Below are 11,396 nucleotides of genomic sequence, written 5' to 3'. Positions count from 1 at the left end.
GTGGTGCCAGTGATAAAGAATCCACCTGTCGATGCAGGAGATACACGAGATGTAGGCTCTATCCCTGGGCTGGGAAGATCCCTTGGAGTAGGTAATGGCAACTCACTCTAGTATTCTTGCCTGGAAAATTCCATGGACAGAGGAGCCTGGTGGGCAGTAGCCCATTGGGTCACAAAGAGGTGGACCCGACTAAGCGACTGAGTGACTGAGTGCCCACATACACACACAGATACGCATCTAGATGGACCAGAGCTACTTTTTAAAAGACAATTTTAAGTTATTCTTAATAGGATGGTTCAGAATACTGAGTGGAAATTGCAAGACTGTTTAAATATCCAATGAACTGCAGAATTTAAGTCACAACAGTGCTCCTCATAAATGGTTCGTTAGTTTGAGAGTATGCAGGTATGGTTTGCTGGGCTGTCTATCATTCCTATGTGGAGTTTAAATAACATATCAACATAGCCACTATCACTACTTTATCAAGGAAGTGTCTTTTGCAAAGTCAGGTTTTTTTCTACAAGATATTCCATGTGAGAGTGAAGGTCAGAAAGATTTAATGTACATCTATTCTTGTATTTGTGAAAGGAAAACTAAAATAGGGACCTAGAGATGAGAAACTTCGCAGGAAATTGGGAAAATCAACTCTGATATTTCTGTAAAAATATTTATTAAATTTGTATCCACATGATGCTGGAGATTTGGATTAGGAAAACAGCAGATATGTTTGGATGGACATTAAATATCACTGTTGTTGATCTTCAGAGACATTAAAAATGGCACTGCAGAAACAATTAATTGAATCACTGCATATAAGATTGGTAGAAGCCACAATTCCTTCTAAATAAAAATGCAAGGATCAAAAGGCCAATCTGTCAGCCCTGTCATTCTCTTCTCTAACTCTCTGCTCCAAAATACAGAACATTTCTTCATCTGATTTATTGAAATAGAGAAACAGCATATGTACTACTTTATTTTTTACAGAGACAGAATACTACCACATGATACTGAAAATGATTTGAACTTGGTAAGTCTTTATGCAATGAAATCAACCATATAAATATATATTAACTTACCAAATTTCACAATGAAATTTCTTTCTTTATAAGAGGAGGGACTTCTGTCTTTTTAATTTACTGATGTATTTCAATGCACCAAGAAATGTCCCTGATAGTTGTGGTGGTTATTCGGTTGCTCAGTCATGTCCAACTCTTTGTGACCCTGTGGACTGCAGCACGACAGGCTTCCTGTCCTTCACCATCTTCTGGAGCTTGCTCAAACTCATGTCCATTGAGTCGGTGATGCCATCCAACCATCTCATCCTCTGCTGTCCCCTTCTCCTCCTGCCTTCAATCTTTCCCAGCATCAGAGTCTTTTCTAATGAGTCAGCGCTTTGCATCAGGTGGTCAAAGTATTGGAGCTTCAGTTTCAGCATCAGTCCTTTTAATGAATATTCAGGACTGATTTCCTTTAGAATGGACTGGTTGGATCTCCTTGCGGTCCAAGGGACTCTCAAGAGTCTTCAACACCACAATTCAAAAGCATTAATTCTTCAGCGCTCAGCTTTCTTTATAGTCCAGCTCTCACAACCATACATGACTACTGGAAAAACCATAACTTTGGCTAGATGGACCTTTGTCAGCAAAGTAATGTCTGCTTTTTAATACACCATCTAGGTTTGTCATAGCTTTTTGTCCAAGGAGCAAGCGCCTTTTATTTTCATGGCTGCAGTCACCATCTGCAGTGATTTTGAAGCCCAAGACACCTGTGACTTTCCATAAATTTTACTGAATTAGTGAAACAACAAATACATAAACAAACTTGAATCTCTATATCTATCTCCAATGAACTCATTCCCCTGTCATCATCTTACATAACATAGGATAGAAAAGAATCAAACATTCTAAAGAGAGGATACCATTTATAATATCCCTTTATTATTGTCTTCAGCAATAGATTTTTCAAGTTGGATTTTATATTCAGTATTCAAGTTTATACTGCTGTATCATAAATCTTTCCCAAGTCTTTGAATTTCATCAATAAGATAGTCAACATCTGTTTGTCTTGTGGCAGGATTAGAAAAGACCATTCGGAAAAAATTTACTTTGTCCCCACAGGGCTGGTAGCTGAGCATGACTGTACCTTCCACTATCATCTGTGCTTTAATCTTTGGAGCAATCTGTGTATAAATGCAAATATCATTAAAAAGAAAGTTTACAAATAAATACTGTTCTACCTCCTAGATGAGTACATGACTATCATTAGCTTGAGGTAAATTGCAGGCAATTTAAAACTGTCAGGGATAATTTTTAAGAAGCAGCTTACTACAGAAAAAAAGCAGCCTGTTCTAAACACATATTAACGCTCTTGCTAGTCCATGATTCACAATTATCAAACTCATAAAATAACGCAAGTGTACTAGAATACATTAAAGAAGGTTGTATGACATTTTGTTTACATTTTTATGTCAATCTAAACAGACTTATCCGGGAGAGAGGTAAAATGAACTAGAGAATGGAAAAGTAGGAATAACCTTCTGGTATTCTAACTTTCACTCTTTGAGTGATTACCATACAACTTGAGTTTTTCAACAAGGTCACTGTTTTGCAGCGAAACATGGTTTCCTTGTAAATTCTACAGAGGAAAATTCTACCTTTAATGTGTGCACAGCTCCTAAAACAATACTGGGCGGGTGACGTCAGATCACATAACACTCTTGGGTCATTGTGGATACTACAGGACAGAGTGGTACTGAGACTTGGGGAAAGCAGAGGGCATTCACACATTATTTAAAATGCAGTATGAAAATCATAACCCCCATATCACACGCACACACAAACTTACCTTTTGCAGTTCTTGATCTCTTTCAAAACTTTTCGGGATATGTTTAAGTCTTGGTGGGAAATACCAGAAGCAGACATTGGTGAACTCAGGCTAAATCAAAAATTAACACTTTAAAAGTATTCTTAAAGTTTTATCTACTTCTTTAGTAATTTTATGAGTATTCTTAAAGCCCTACCTAATTTCTTAATTATCCCAGAAGTATTTTAATTACCCATGCCATCAGGCTGCCAAGGGGCTGACTGGCCCTTGAAGAGGAAGATGGATATAATACTAGCAACACTCTCAACTTTACCATTAATATCTATAACTTAGTACCTTAATAATAATTAACCAACCGTTATCAGGTAACTTAAAGATCACTTTTTCTTATGTTACGTACTCTCCAGAAACCCAACTGCATAGCCTAACTTACAAGAAAAATGCTAGGAAAAATTAAATTTCTCTTGATTAAGTGCCATCAAAATCAGAAAAGCAATTATAACCAATTAGTTTTATCTTAATTTTTTTTTAAATAGAGAGCCTGGTGGGATATAATTCATGGGATCAGTAAGAGTCAGACACAATTAAGCATGCACAAAGGCAAGGCAACTATTAAATTAATCTATTAGGCCCTAGGCCTTTAAAAAAGAGAACTTAATGGAAAAGTTTTTAAGATCTAAATGTTTTGTAGCACTTAGATAAAATAAAATGTGTATGATGATTATTGCATGTAACTTTTGAATTATCTCAAAGTGTTAGACAGGTAATAGATTCAAGAAAAAATACTCAGCAAAGAAAGAATAGATACATTAAAATATCACCAAAAAAATGCACTAATAGATTCCTTACCTCTGCGTCAAATACAAGCTTAAAGTTATCTTTTTTCTTTAAAACTTTATATAAGTATTTTGCAAGTTCCATGTATCTGTCAATCTGTACCTCAAAGCCATAGGTTCCCTGTAGTTTTAAAAAAACATCAAAAGCTTTATTCAAGTAAGTGCCTTTAAATTAAACTAAAGAAGCTCTTGAAATGTATTAAATTTATTTAAATGTACTTATTTAAATAAATGTGACTGTTATCTTACTAACAGTAGGTATCATCTATTCTCACTGCATTCTTATTTCTATCTTCTCAATCTGCTTTTACTCCCTACTGTCTGTGGAGCTTGAGGCAAGTTACATAGCCTTGTTAAGCTTCTGTTGCCTAGATCTACAAATGTTTGATAAATATTTTGACATGAGTTTTTAAAATAATTTTACTTATTTATTTATCTGTTTTTGGCTGTGCTGTTCTCCCTCGCTGGGAGGGCTTTTTCTTTAGCTGTGGTGACTCAGGGCTACTTTCTAGTTGTGGGGTGCAGACTCCTCTTGTTGTAGCACATGGACTCTAGGGTGGGTGTGCTCTAGGATCCGTGGTTCCAGGGTGCGTGTGCTCCAGTGTGCGTGTGCTCCAGGGTGCGTGTGCTCCAGGGTGAGTGGGTGTGCTCCGGGGTGCGTGTGCTCCGGGGTGCGTGTGCTCCAGGGTGCGTGCGCTCCACGGTGCGTGCGCTCCGGGGTGCGTGCGCTCCGGGGTGCGTGCGCTCCGGGGTGCGTGGGCTCCAGGGTGCGTGGGCTCCAGGGTGCGTGTGCTCCGGGGTGCGTGTGCTCCGGGGTGCGTGGGCTCCGGGGTGCGTGCGCTCCGGGGTGCGTGCGCTCCACGGTGCGTGTGCTCCGGTGTGCGTGTGCTCCGGGGTGCGTGGGCTCCGGGGTGCGTGCGCTCCACGGTGCGTGTGCTCCAGTGTGCGTGTGCTCCAGGGTGCGTGTGCTCCACGGTGCGTGTGCTCCAGTGTGGGTGTGCTCCAGGGTGGGTGTGCTCCAGGGTGGGTGTGCTCCAGGGTGCGTGTGCTCCGGGGTGCGTGTGCTCCGGGGTGTGTGTGCTCCACGGTGCGTGTGCTCCAGGGTGGGTGTGCTCCAGGGTGGGTGTGCTCCAGGGTGCGTGTGCTCCAGGGTGGGTGTGCTCCAGGGTGCATGTGCTCCAGGGTGCGTGTGCTCCAGTGTGTGTGGGCTCTAGGGTGCATGGCTCTAGGAAGTGTGTCTCTAGGGTACATGGGCTTTAGTAGCCGTGACCCCCGCGTTCCAGAGCGCAGGCCCAGCAGTTGTGGCTCAGGGCTTAGCTGCTCCGCAGAATGTGGGACCTCTCCAGCCCAGGGGTGGAACCCGTGTCTCCTGCGTTGGCAGGCGGACCCTTTACCACTCAGCCACCAGGGAAGCCCTTGACATCTAACTTTTCATTTGTCTAGTATGCAGAGCAAATTTTTTAAAAAGTTTTATACAATGCAGTGAGGAACAGGAGAAATATGAAAAATAAAGCCCTTGGCATACTGGCTGGCATAGGATATCTTAAAACTAACAGTTGTTGACCTCTAGCTATATCTCAGGTACGTAGTTCCGGGCTTTGTACTCTTGGTTTGATTCACTCTTAGAACACTATAAAGTGAGTGATGAAGGCACAGAAAAATCAACCCATCTCTGTCTCCACTCGCCTGCTTTCCCTTGGTGATTTCCGCTTGTCTCATGGCTCTAAGCAATATGTAAAGGCTGATGACTCTCCCACTTATGTTTCCACCTGAGAGCTCATCTCTGAACCTCAGATTCATATGTTTGAGTCCCTATTAATATAACTAACATCTCAAAATGACATGCCCAGAACCGAACTCCTGACCTTTCTCCACAAACTTGTACTTCCCAGCGTTCCCAATCTCCATTCTATCCTTTAGTTGCTGAGGTCCAAACCATCAGCATCTTATCCTTGACTTTCTCCTTTTTCACACCCACACTCAGTAGAGTATTTTGAAAAATTCCATTGGATTTACCTTCGAAAGGTAATTAAATTCTAATATATCTTAACTTATTTGTTGCCACTTTGCTGGCCCAATCACCCTCTCCTGCATTACTGATTTGCTTTCTAATGATCTCTCCTTCTGTCTGTACATTCCAGATATTCTCTGCTGAGGGCACCCATTACTGGTTACTTTAGGGGTATGCAACGTAGCACCTTTACAACAATATGAGCTGGCACTTCAGCATCTTCTCAATACTTAAGCTTTTGTGATCAGGCAGACTAGTGTCCTCGGGGCCGCAAAGAGCCAGACGCAACTGAGCGCACACACATACCTGTGTGAAAGATGGTAGGAAGGACGTCGGCAGCCTGGGAGAGCTTTCAGACTGTGAACAAACACGACTTGTGTGTGTGTGTCTGTGTGTGTGTGTGTGTGCGTCTGTATGTGTGTGTGTCTGTGTGTCTGTGTGTCTGTGTGTGTGTGTGTGTCTGTGTGTGTGTCTCTGTGTGTGTGTGTGTGTGTCTGTGTGTGCGTCTGTGTGTGCGTCTGTGTGTGTGTGTGTCTCTGTGTGTGTGTGTGTCTGTGTGTGTGCGTCTGTGTGTGTGTCTGTGTCTGTGTGTGTGTCTGTGTGTGTGTGTGTGCGTCTCTGTGTGTGTGTCTGTGTGTGTCTGTGTGTGTCTGTGTGTGTGCGTCTGTGTGTGTGTGTGTGTCTGTGTGTCTGTGTGTGTGTCTGTGTGTGTGTGTCTGTGTGTGTCTGTGTGTGTGTGTCTGTGTGTGTGTGTGTGCGTCTGTGTGTGTGTGTGTGCGTCTGTGTGTCTGTGTGTCTGTGTGTGTGTGTCTGTGTGTCTGTGTGTCTGTGTGTCTGTGTGTGTCTGTGTGTGTGCGTCTGTGTGTGTGCGTGTGTGTGTGTGTCTCTGTGTGTGTGTGTGTGTGTGTGTGTGTGTCTCTGTGTGTGTCTGTGTGGTGTGTCTGTGTGTCTGTGTGTCTGTGTGTGTCTGTGTGTGTGCGTGTGTGTGTGTGTGTGTCTGTGTGTGTGTGTGTCTCTGTGTGTGTCTGTGTGGTGTGTGTGTGTGTGTGTGTGTGTGTGTGTCTGTGTGTGTCTGTGTGTGCGCGTCTGTGTGTGCGTGTGTGTGTGTGTGTGTCTGTGTGTGTGTGTGTGTGTCTGTGTGTGTGCGTGTGTGTGTCTGTGTGTCTGTGTGTGTGTGTGCGTGTGTGTGTGTTAGTCGCTCAGTCGTGTCTGACTCTGCGACCCCAGGGACTGGGCCCGCCAGGCCCCTCTGTCCGTGGGACTCTCCAGGCGAGAATGCCGCAGTGGGTTGCCATTCCCTTCTCCAGGGGATCTTCCCGACCCAGGGATTGAACCCTGGTCCTCACATTGCAGGCAAATTCTTTGCCATCTGAGCCACCAGGCAAGCCCAAACATGACTCTAAGTGAAGGGAAAAGATGGGCAATGAAATCTAAGATTTAAGAAGGCCTTTAGGACCTCTTCACATCAACTCAGCTGCCAGGAATAGTCTGCTGTCTCTCAGGAGTGGTTGCCTTAGACTCCCTGCCACGCTCAGCCACTGACGGGGAAAGCGGGAAGCCCAGCCTCAGGGCAAATGCAACCGTGACTTTAGAAGGAGCAGATGGGGCTCCTGGACATTAAGCTCCCGATAGCTTTCTCCTGGCCAAACACAGGCATTTTATGAATATGAAACTAGTCCAACCCATGTAGAAAATCCATCCAAAAAAAGAAGCTTGTGCGTTACATTTGCTTCTGCACAATAATTAATGTTTGTGGAATCTTATATTTCTATATGATTTTATTACTTAGTTTTATAACCTACCACAGTATTTTATGGAATTAATTTTACTTTAAAGAAATATGAATTTCATTAAAAATGGCTCCTCTTTTCTGTAATCAATGAAGTATTCATTCTGTAATTACAACAAATGAGGAAAAAAATATAAAATTTTCACTTATATCTCTAGACTTTATTAATTCCCATCATCCTGTCAAGAGAACTGATGGAGTCTCACACAGCAAATGTTTAAATATTTAGTAGTTATAGATCATGCAACAAACTTGCAAGTCAACTCATCCCTTTCAAGCCTGCCATGGATATTTACCTGAACTTTCATTTTAACATATAAAAATGCTCTTAAATAGGAAAATAATTTCCATTCCACCATATACTGGGATTTTGTTTCCCTGCTCTCAGGAATGGCCTTGCTTACATAATATCTGCTTATACACCTTTTTTTATAACATAGTTTCCGTATGCAAAAGGTGATAAACCTGCTTCTTCATCACTACTCTACATGAGTTTTAGCTTTCTCATGGTGCTATGAATTATGTTAAGAAAGATAATATGGATTCGTGGAAAAATAAATTTTTAATTTGAGAGTCAGCTGTGCTCCTTAGATTAAGTTCTCTTCATCCATCAGCAAGTTAATTTCTTTACCTATTTACCAGATATAACCAGCTCAACTGTTGGGACACGTAAGCTAAATAATATAAGTAAAGCTTTGTAGACTAATATATGTTCAACGTATGGTAAACCCATTACTACTGAAGATCTATACTATTGAATAGATATATTTATTATTTCAATGCCTTATTATCAAAAGAATTTAAGGTAAGTTTTCAATATATATACATTATTCAAAGTGGATTTTTAAATGCTTATTTCAAACAAGGTAATTATAAGGTTAGGAAAAAGCAGGTGATAAAAGATAAATTTGTAAGAGAAAATGCCACCAATGTATTATAGATTACTAAAGAAGGATCATGAATTTGCCTCTGTGATTCATGTTACAGAACATATTTTTCTATTTGTGTTTTGTACTAGGAATTCTATATCCACCAAATAAAAAATCTAAGCAACTTTTCTGGAGGATAACTACCTGTAATATACACAAGAGCCCCCTTGAGATGCAGAGGGTGGGTGATGTGTTGTGGAGGATCAGGTTCCCATTGTAACAAAGAAGCTGTTGGTTCATGTCAAAGCTCATCTTCACAGAACCTACTGTCCATCTTCCTATAGAGGATTGGGAAAGAGGTGATAGAAATAGCTTCCTAAAAGCATTTCCATTATTTAAGTTAAAAATTATAAATAAGGGGCAGAAGGAGGGTATAGAACATGATCTGCTGTTGCAATCTTCAGAGAGACTGTATCTGTTGTCCTTGACTGTGTGTGTGTCTGTGTGTCCGTGTGTGTCTGTGTGTCTGTGTATATCTCTGTGTGCGTGCCTGTGTGTATGTGTCTGTGTGTGTCTGTGTGTGTGTCTGTGTGTCTGTGTGTGTCTGTGTGTCTCTGTGTGTGTGTGTCTGTGTGTGTCTCTGTATGTGTCTCTGTGTGTGTCTCTGTGTGTGTGTCTGTGTGTGTCTCTGTGAGTGTCTGGGTGTGTGTGTCTCTGTGTGTGTCTGTGTGTGTGTCTGTGTCTGTGTGTGTGTCTGTGTGTGTGTGTCTGTGTGTGTGTGTCTGTGTGTGTGTCTGTGTGTGTGTCTGTGTGTGTGTGTCTGTGTGTCTGTGTGTGTGTGTGTCTGTGTCTGTGTGTGTGTGTCTGTGTGTGTCTGTGTGTGTGTCTGTGTGTGTGTCTGTATGTGTCTCTGTGTGTGTCTGTGTGTGTGTCTGTGTGTGTGTGTGTCTGGGTGTGCGTGTCTCTGTGTGTGTGTCTGTGTGTGTGTGTGTGTCTGTGTGTGTCTGTGTGTGTCTGTGTGTGTGTGTGTCTGTGTGTGTCTCTGTGCATGTCTGGGTGTGTGTGTCTCTGTGTGTGTGTGTGTGTGTCTGTGTGTCTGTTTGTGTGGTGTGTCTGTGTGTCTGTGTGTGTCTCTGTGCGTGTCTGTGTGTGTGTGTCTGTTTGTGTGTGTGTCTCTGTGCGTGTCTGTGTGTGTGTGTCTGTTTGTGTGTGTGTCTGTGTGTGTCTGTGTGTGTGTCTGTTTGTGTGTGTGTCTGTGTGTGTCTCTGTGCGTGTCTGGGTGTGTGTGTCTGTGTCTGTGTGTCTGTGTGTGTGTGTCTGTTTGTGTGTGTGTCTGTGTGTGTGTCTGTGTGTGTGTGTCTGTTTGTGTGTGTGTCTGTGTGTGTGTGTCTGTTTGTGTGTGTGTCTGTGTGTGTGTCTGTGTGTGTGTGTCTGTTTGTGTGTGTGTGTGTGTCTGTGTGTGTCTCTGTGCGTGTCTGGGTGTGTGTGTCTGTGTGTGTGTCTGTGTGTGTGTGTCTGTTTGTGTGTGTGTCTGTGTGTGTGCGCAGATGTAGTAATCGCCCAGTCACGTCTGACTCTTTTCAACCCATGGACTGTATCCTGGCAGGCTCTTCTGTCCGTGGGATTCTCCAGGCAAGAGTACTGAAGTGGGTTGTCATTTCCTTATTTAGTGGATCTTCCTGATCCAGGCATCAAACCTGGGTCTCTTGCATCGCCCACATTAGCAGATGGATGTTCTACCACGGCACCTGGGAAGCCCTGGCCTTCACTCAAAGGTAGATTGAATATTCAGGTAATTAATAAGTGTTCACATCTGGGAATCTATATTGGCTTCAAGTAGCTTGACCTATTTCCAATTCCAATTAGATTAAAAAAAAAGTTGTTTTTTTTAAACCTGAAGGCACATCTATATTCCTAAAGATTTTAGGAATCTGCTATTTAATCTGTTATATAATTCCTACCACACAATTGCACTCATCTTACACGCTAGTAAAGTAATGCTCAAAATTCTTCAAGCCAGGCTTCAGCAATACATGAACCGTGAAATTCCAGATGTTTGAGCCGGTTTTAGAAAAGGCAGATGAACCAGAGATCAAATTGCCAACATCCGATGAATCATTGAAAAGCAAGAGAGTTCCAGAAAAACATCTATTTCTGCTTTATTGACTATGCCAAAGCCTTTGACTGTGTGGATCACAACAAACTGTGGAAAATTCTGAAAAAGATGGGAATACCAGACCACCTGATCTGTCTCCTGAGAAACCTGTATGCAGGTTAGGAAGCAACAGTTAGAACTGGACATGGAACAACAGACTGGTTCCAAATCGGGAAAGGAGTACGTCAGGGCTGTATATTGTCACCCTGCTTATTTAACTTATATGCAGAGTACATCATGAGAAATGCTGGGCTGGAGGAAGCACAAGCTGGAATCAAGATTGCCGGGAGAAATATCAATAACCTCAGATATGCAGATGACACCACCCTTATGGCAGAAAGGGAAGAAGAACTAAAGAGCCTCTTGATGAAAGTGAAAGAGGACAGTGAAAAAGTTGGTTTAAAGCTCAACATTCAGAAAACTAAGATCATGGCATCTGATCCTATCACTTCATGGCAAATAGATGGGGAAACAGTGTCAGACTTTATTTTTTGGGGCTCCAAAATCACTGCAGATGGTGGTTGCAGCCATGAAATTAAAAGACGCTTACTCCTTGGAAGGAAAGTTATGACCAACCTAGACAGCATATTAAAAAGCAGAGACATTATTTTGACAACAAAAGTCTGTCTAGTCAAGGCTATGGTTTTTCCAGTGGTCCTGTATTGATGTGGACTGTATGTATGGAGTTGTATGTATGTATGTATGGACTCCTGTATGGAGTTGGACTATAAAGAAAGCTGAGCGCTGAAGAATTGATGCTTTTGAACTGTGGTATTGGAGAAGACTATTGAGAGTCCCTTGGACTGCAAGGAGATGCAACCAGTCCATCCTAAAGGAGATCAGTCCAGGGTGTTCATTGGAAGGACTGATGCTGAAGCTGAAACTCCAATACTTTGGCCACCTGATGCAAAGA

At 42.4% G+C, this 11,396-nt stretch overlaps 1 protein-coding gene across 1 annotated transcript in view; it reads right to left on the bottom strand.

Moving 5' to 3' along the window:
* Positions 1-2,005: 2,005 nt before the first annotated feature.
* The window catches only part of LOC136167407 (glutamate decarboxylase 1-like), a 32,562-nt gene continuing 23,171 nt past the window's right edge, over positions 2,006-11,396 (bottom strand). The window contains exons 13-15 of the mRNA XM_065934997.1: positions 3,673-3,780; positions 2,845-2,934; positions 2,006-2,179 (exon numbers count right to left, since the gene is read on the bottom strand). Of these exons, the coding sequence (XP_065791069.1) occupies positions 2,006-2,179; positions 2,845-2,934; positions 3,673-3,780 (372 nt within the window). The remainder of the gene's footprint in view (positions 2,180-2,844; positions 2,935-3,672; positions 3,781-11,396) is intronic.

The sequence above is a fragment of the Muntiacus reevesi genome, chromosome 4 (assembly GCF_963930625.1).
Source record: "Muntiacus reevesi chromosome 4, mMunRee1.1, whole genome shotgun sequence".
NCBI classification, from domain to species: domain Eukaryota; kingdom Metazoa; phylum Chordata; class Mammalia; order Artiodactyla; family Cervidae; genus Muntiacus; species Muntiacus reevesi.
The sequence above is the reverse complement of the archived record's forward strand: the minus strand, read 5'-3'. Positions and strand labels throughout refer to the sequence as shown.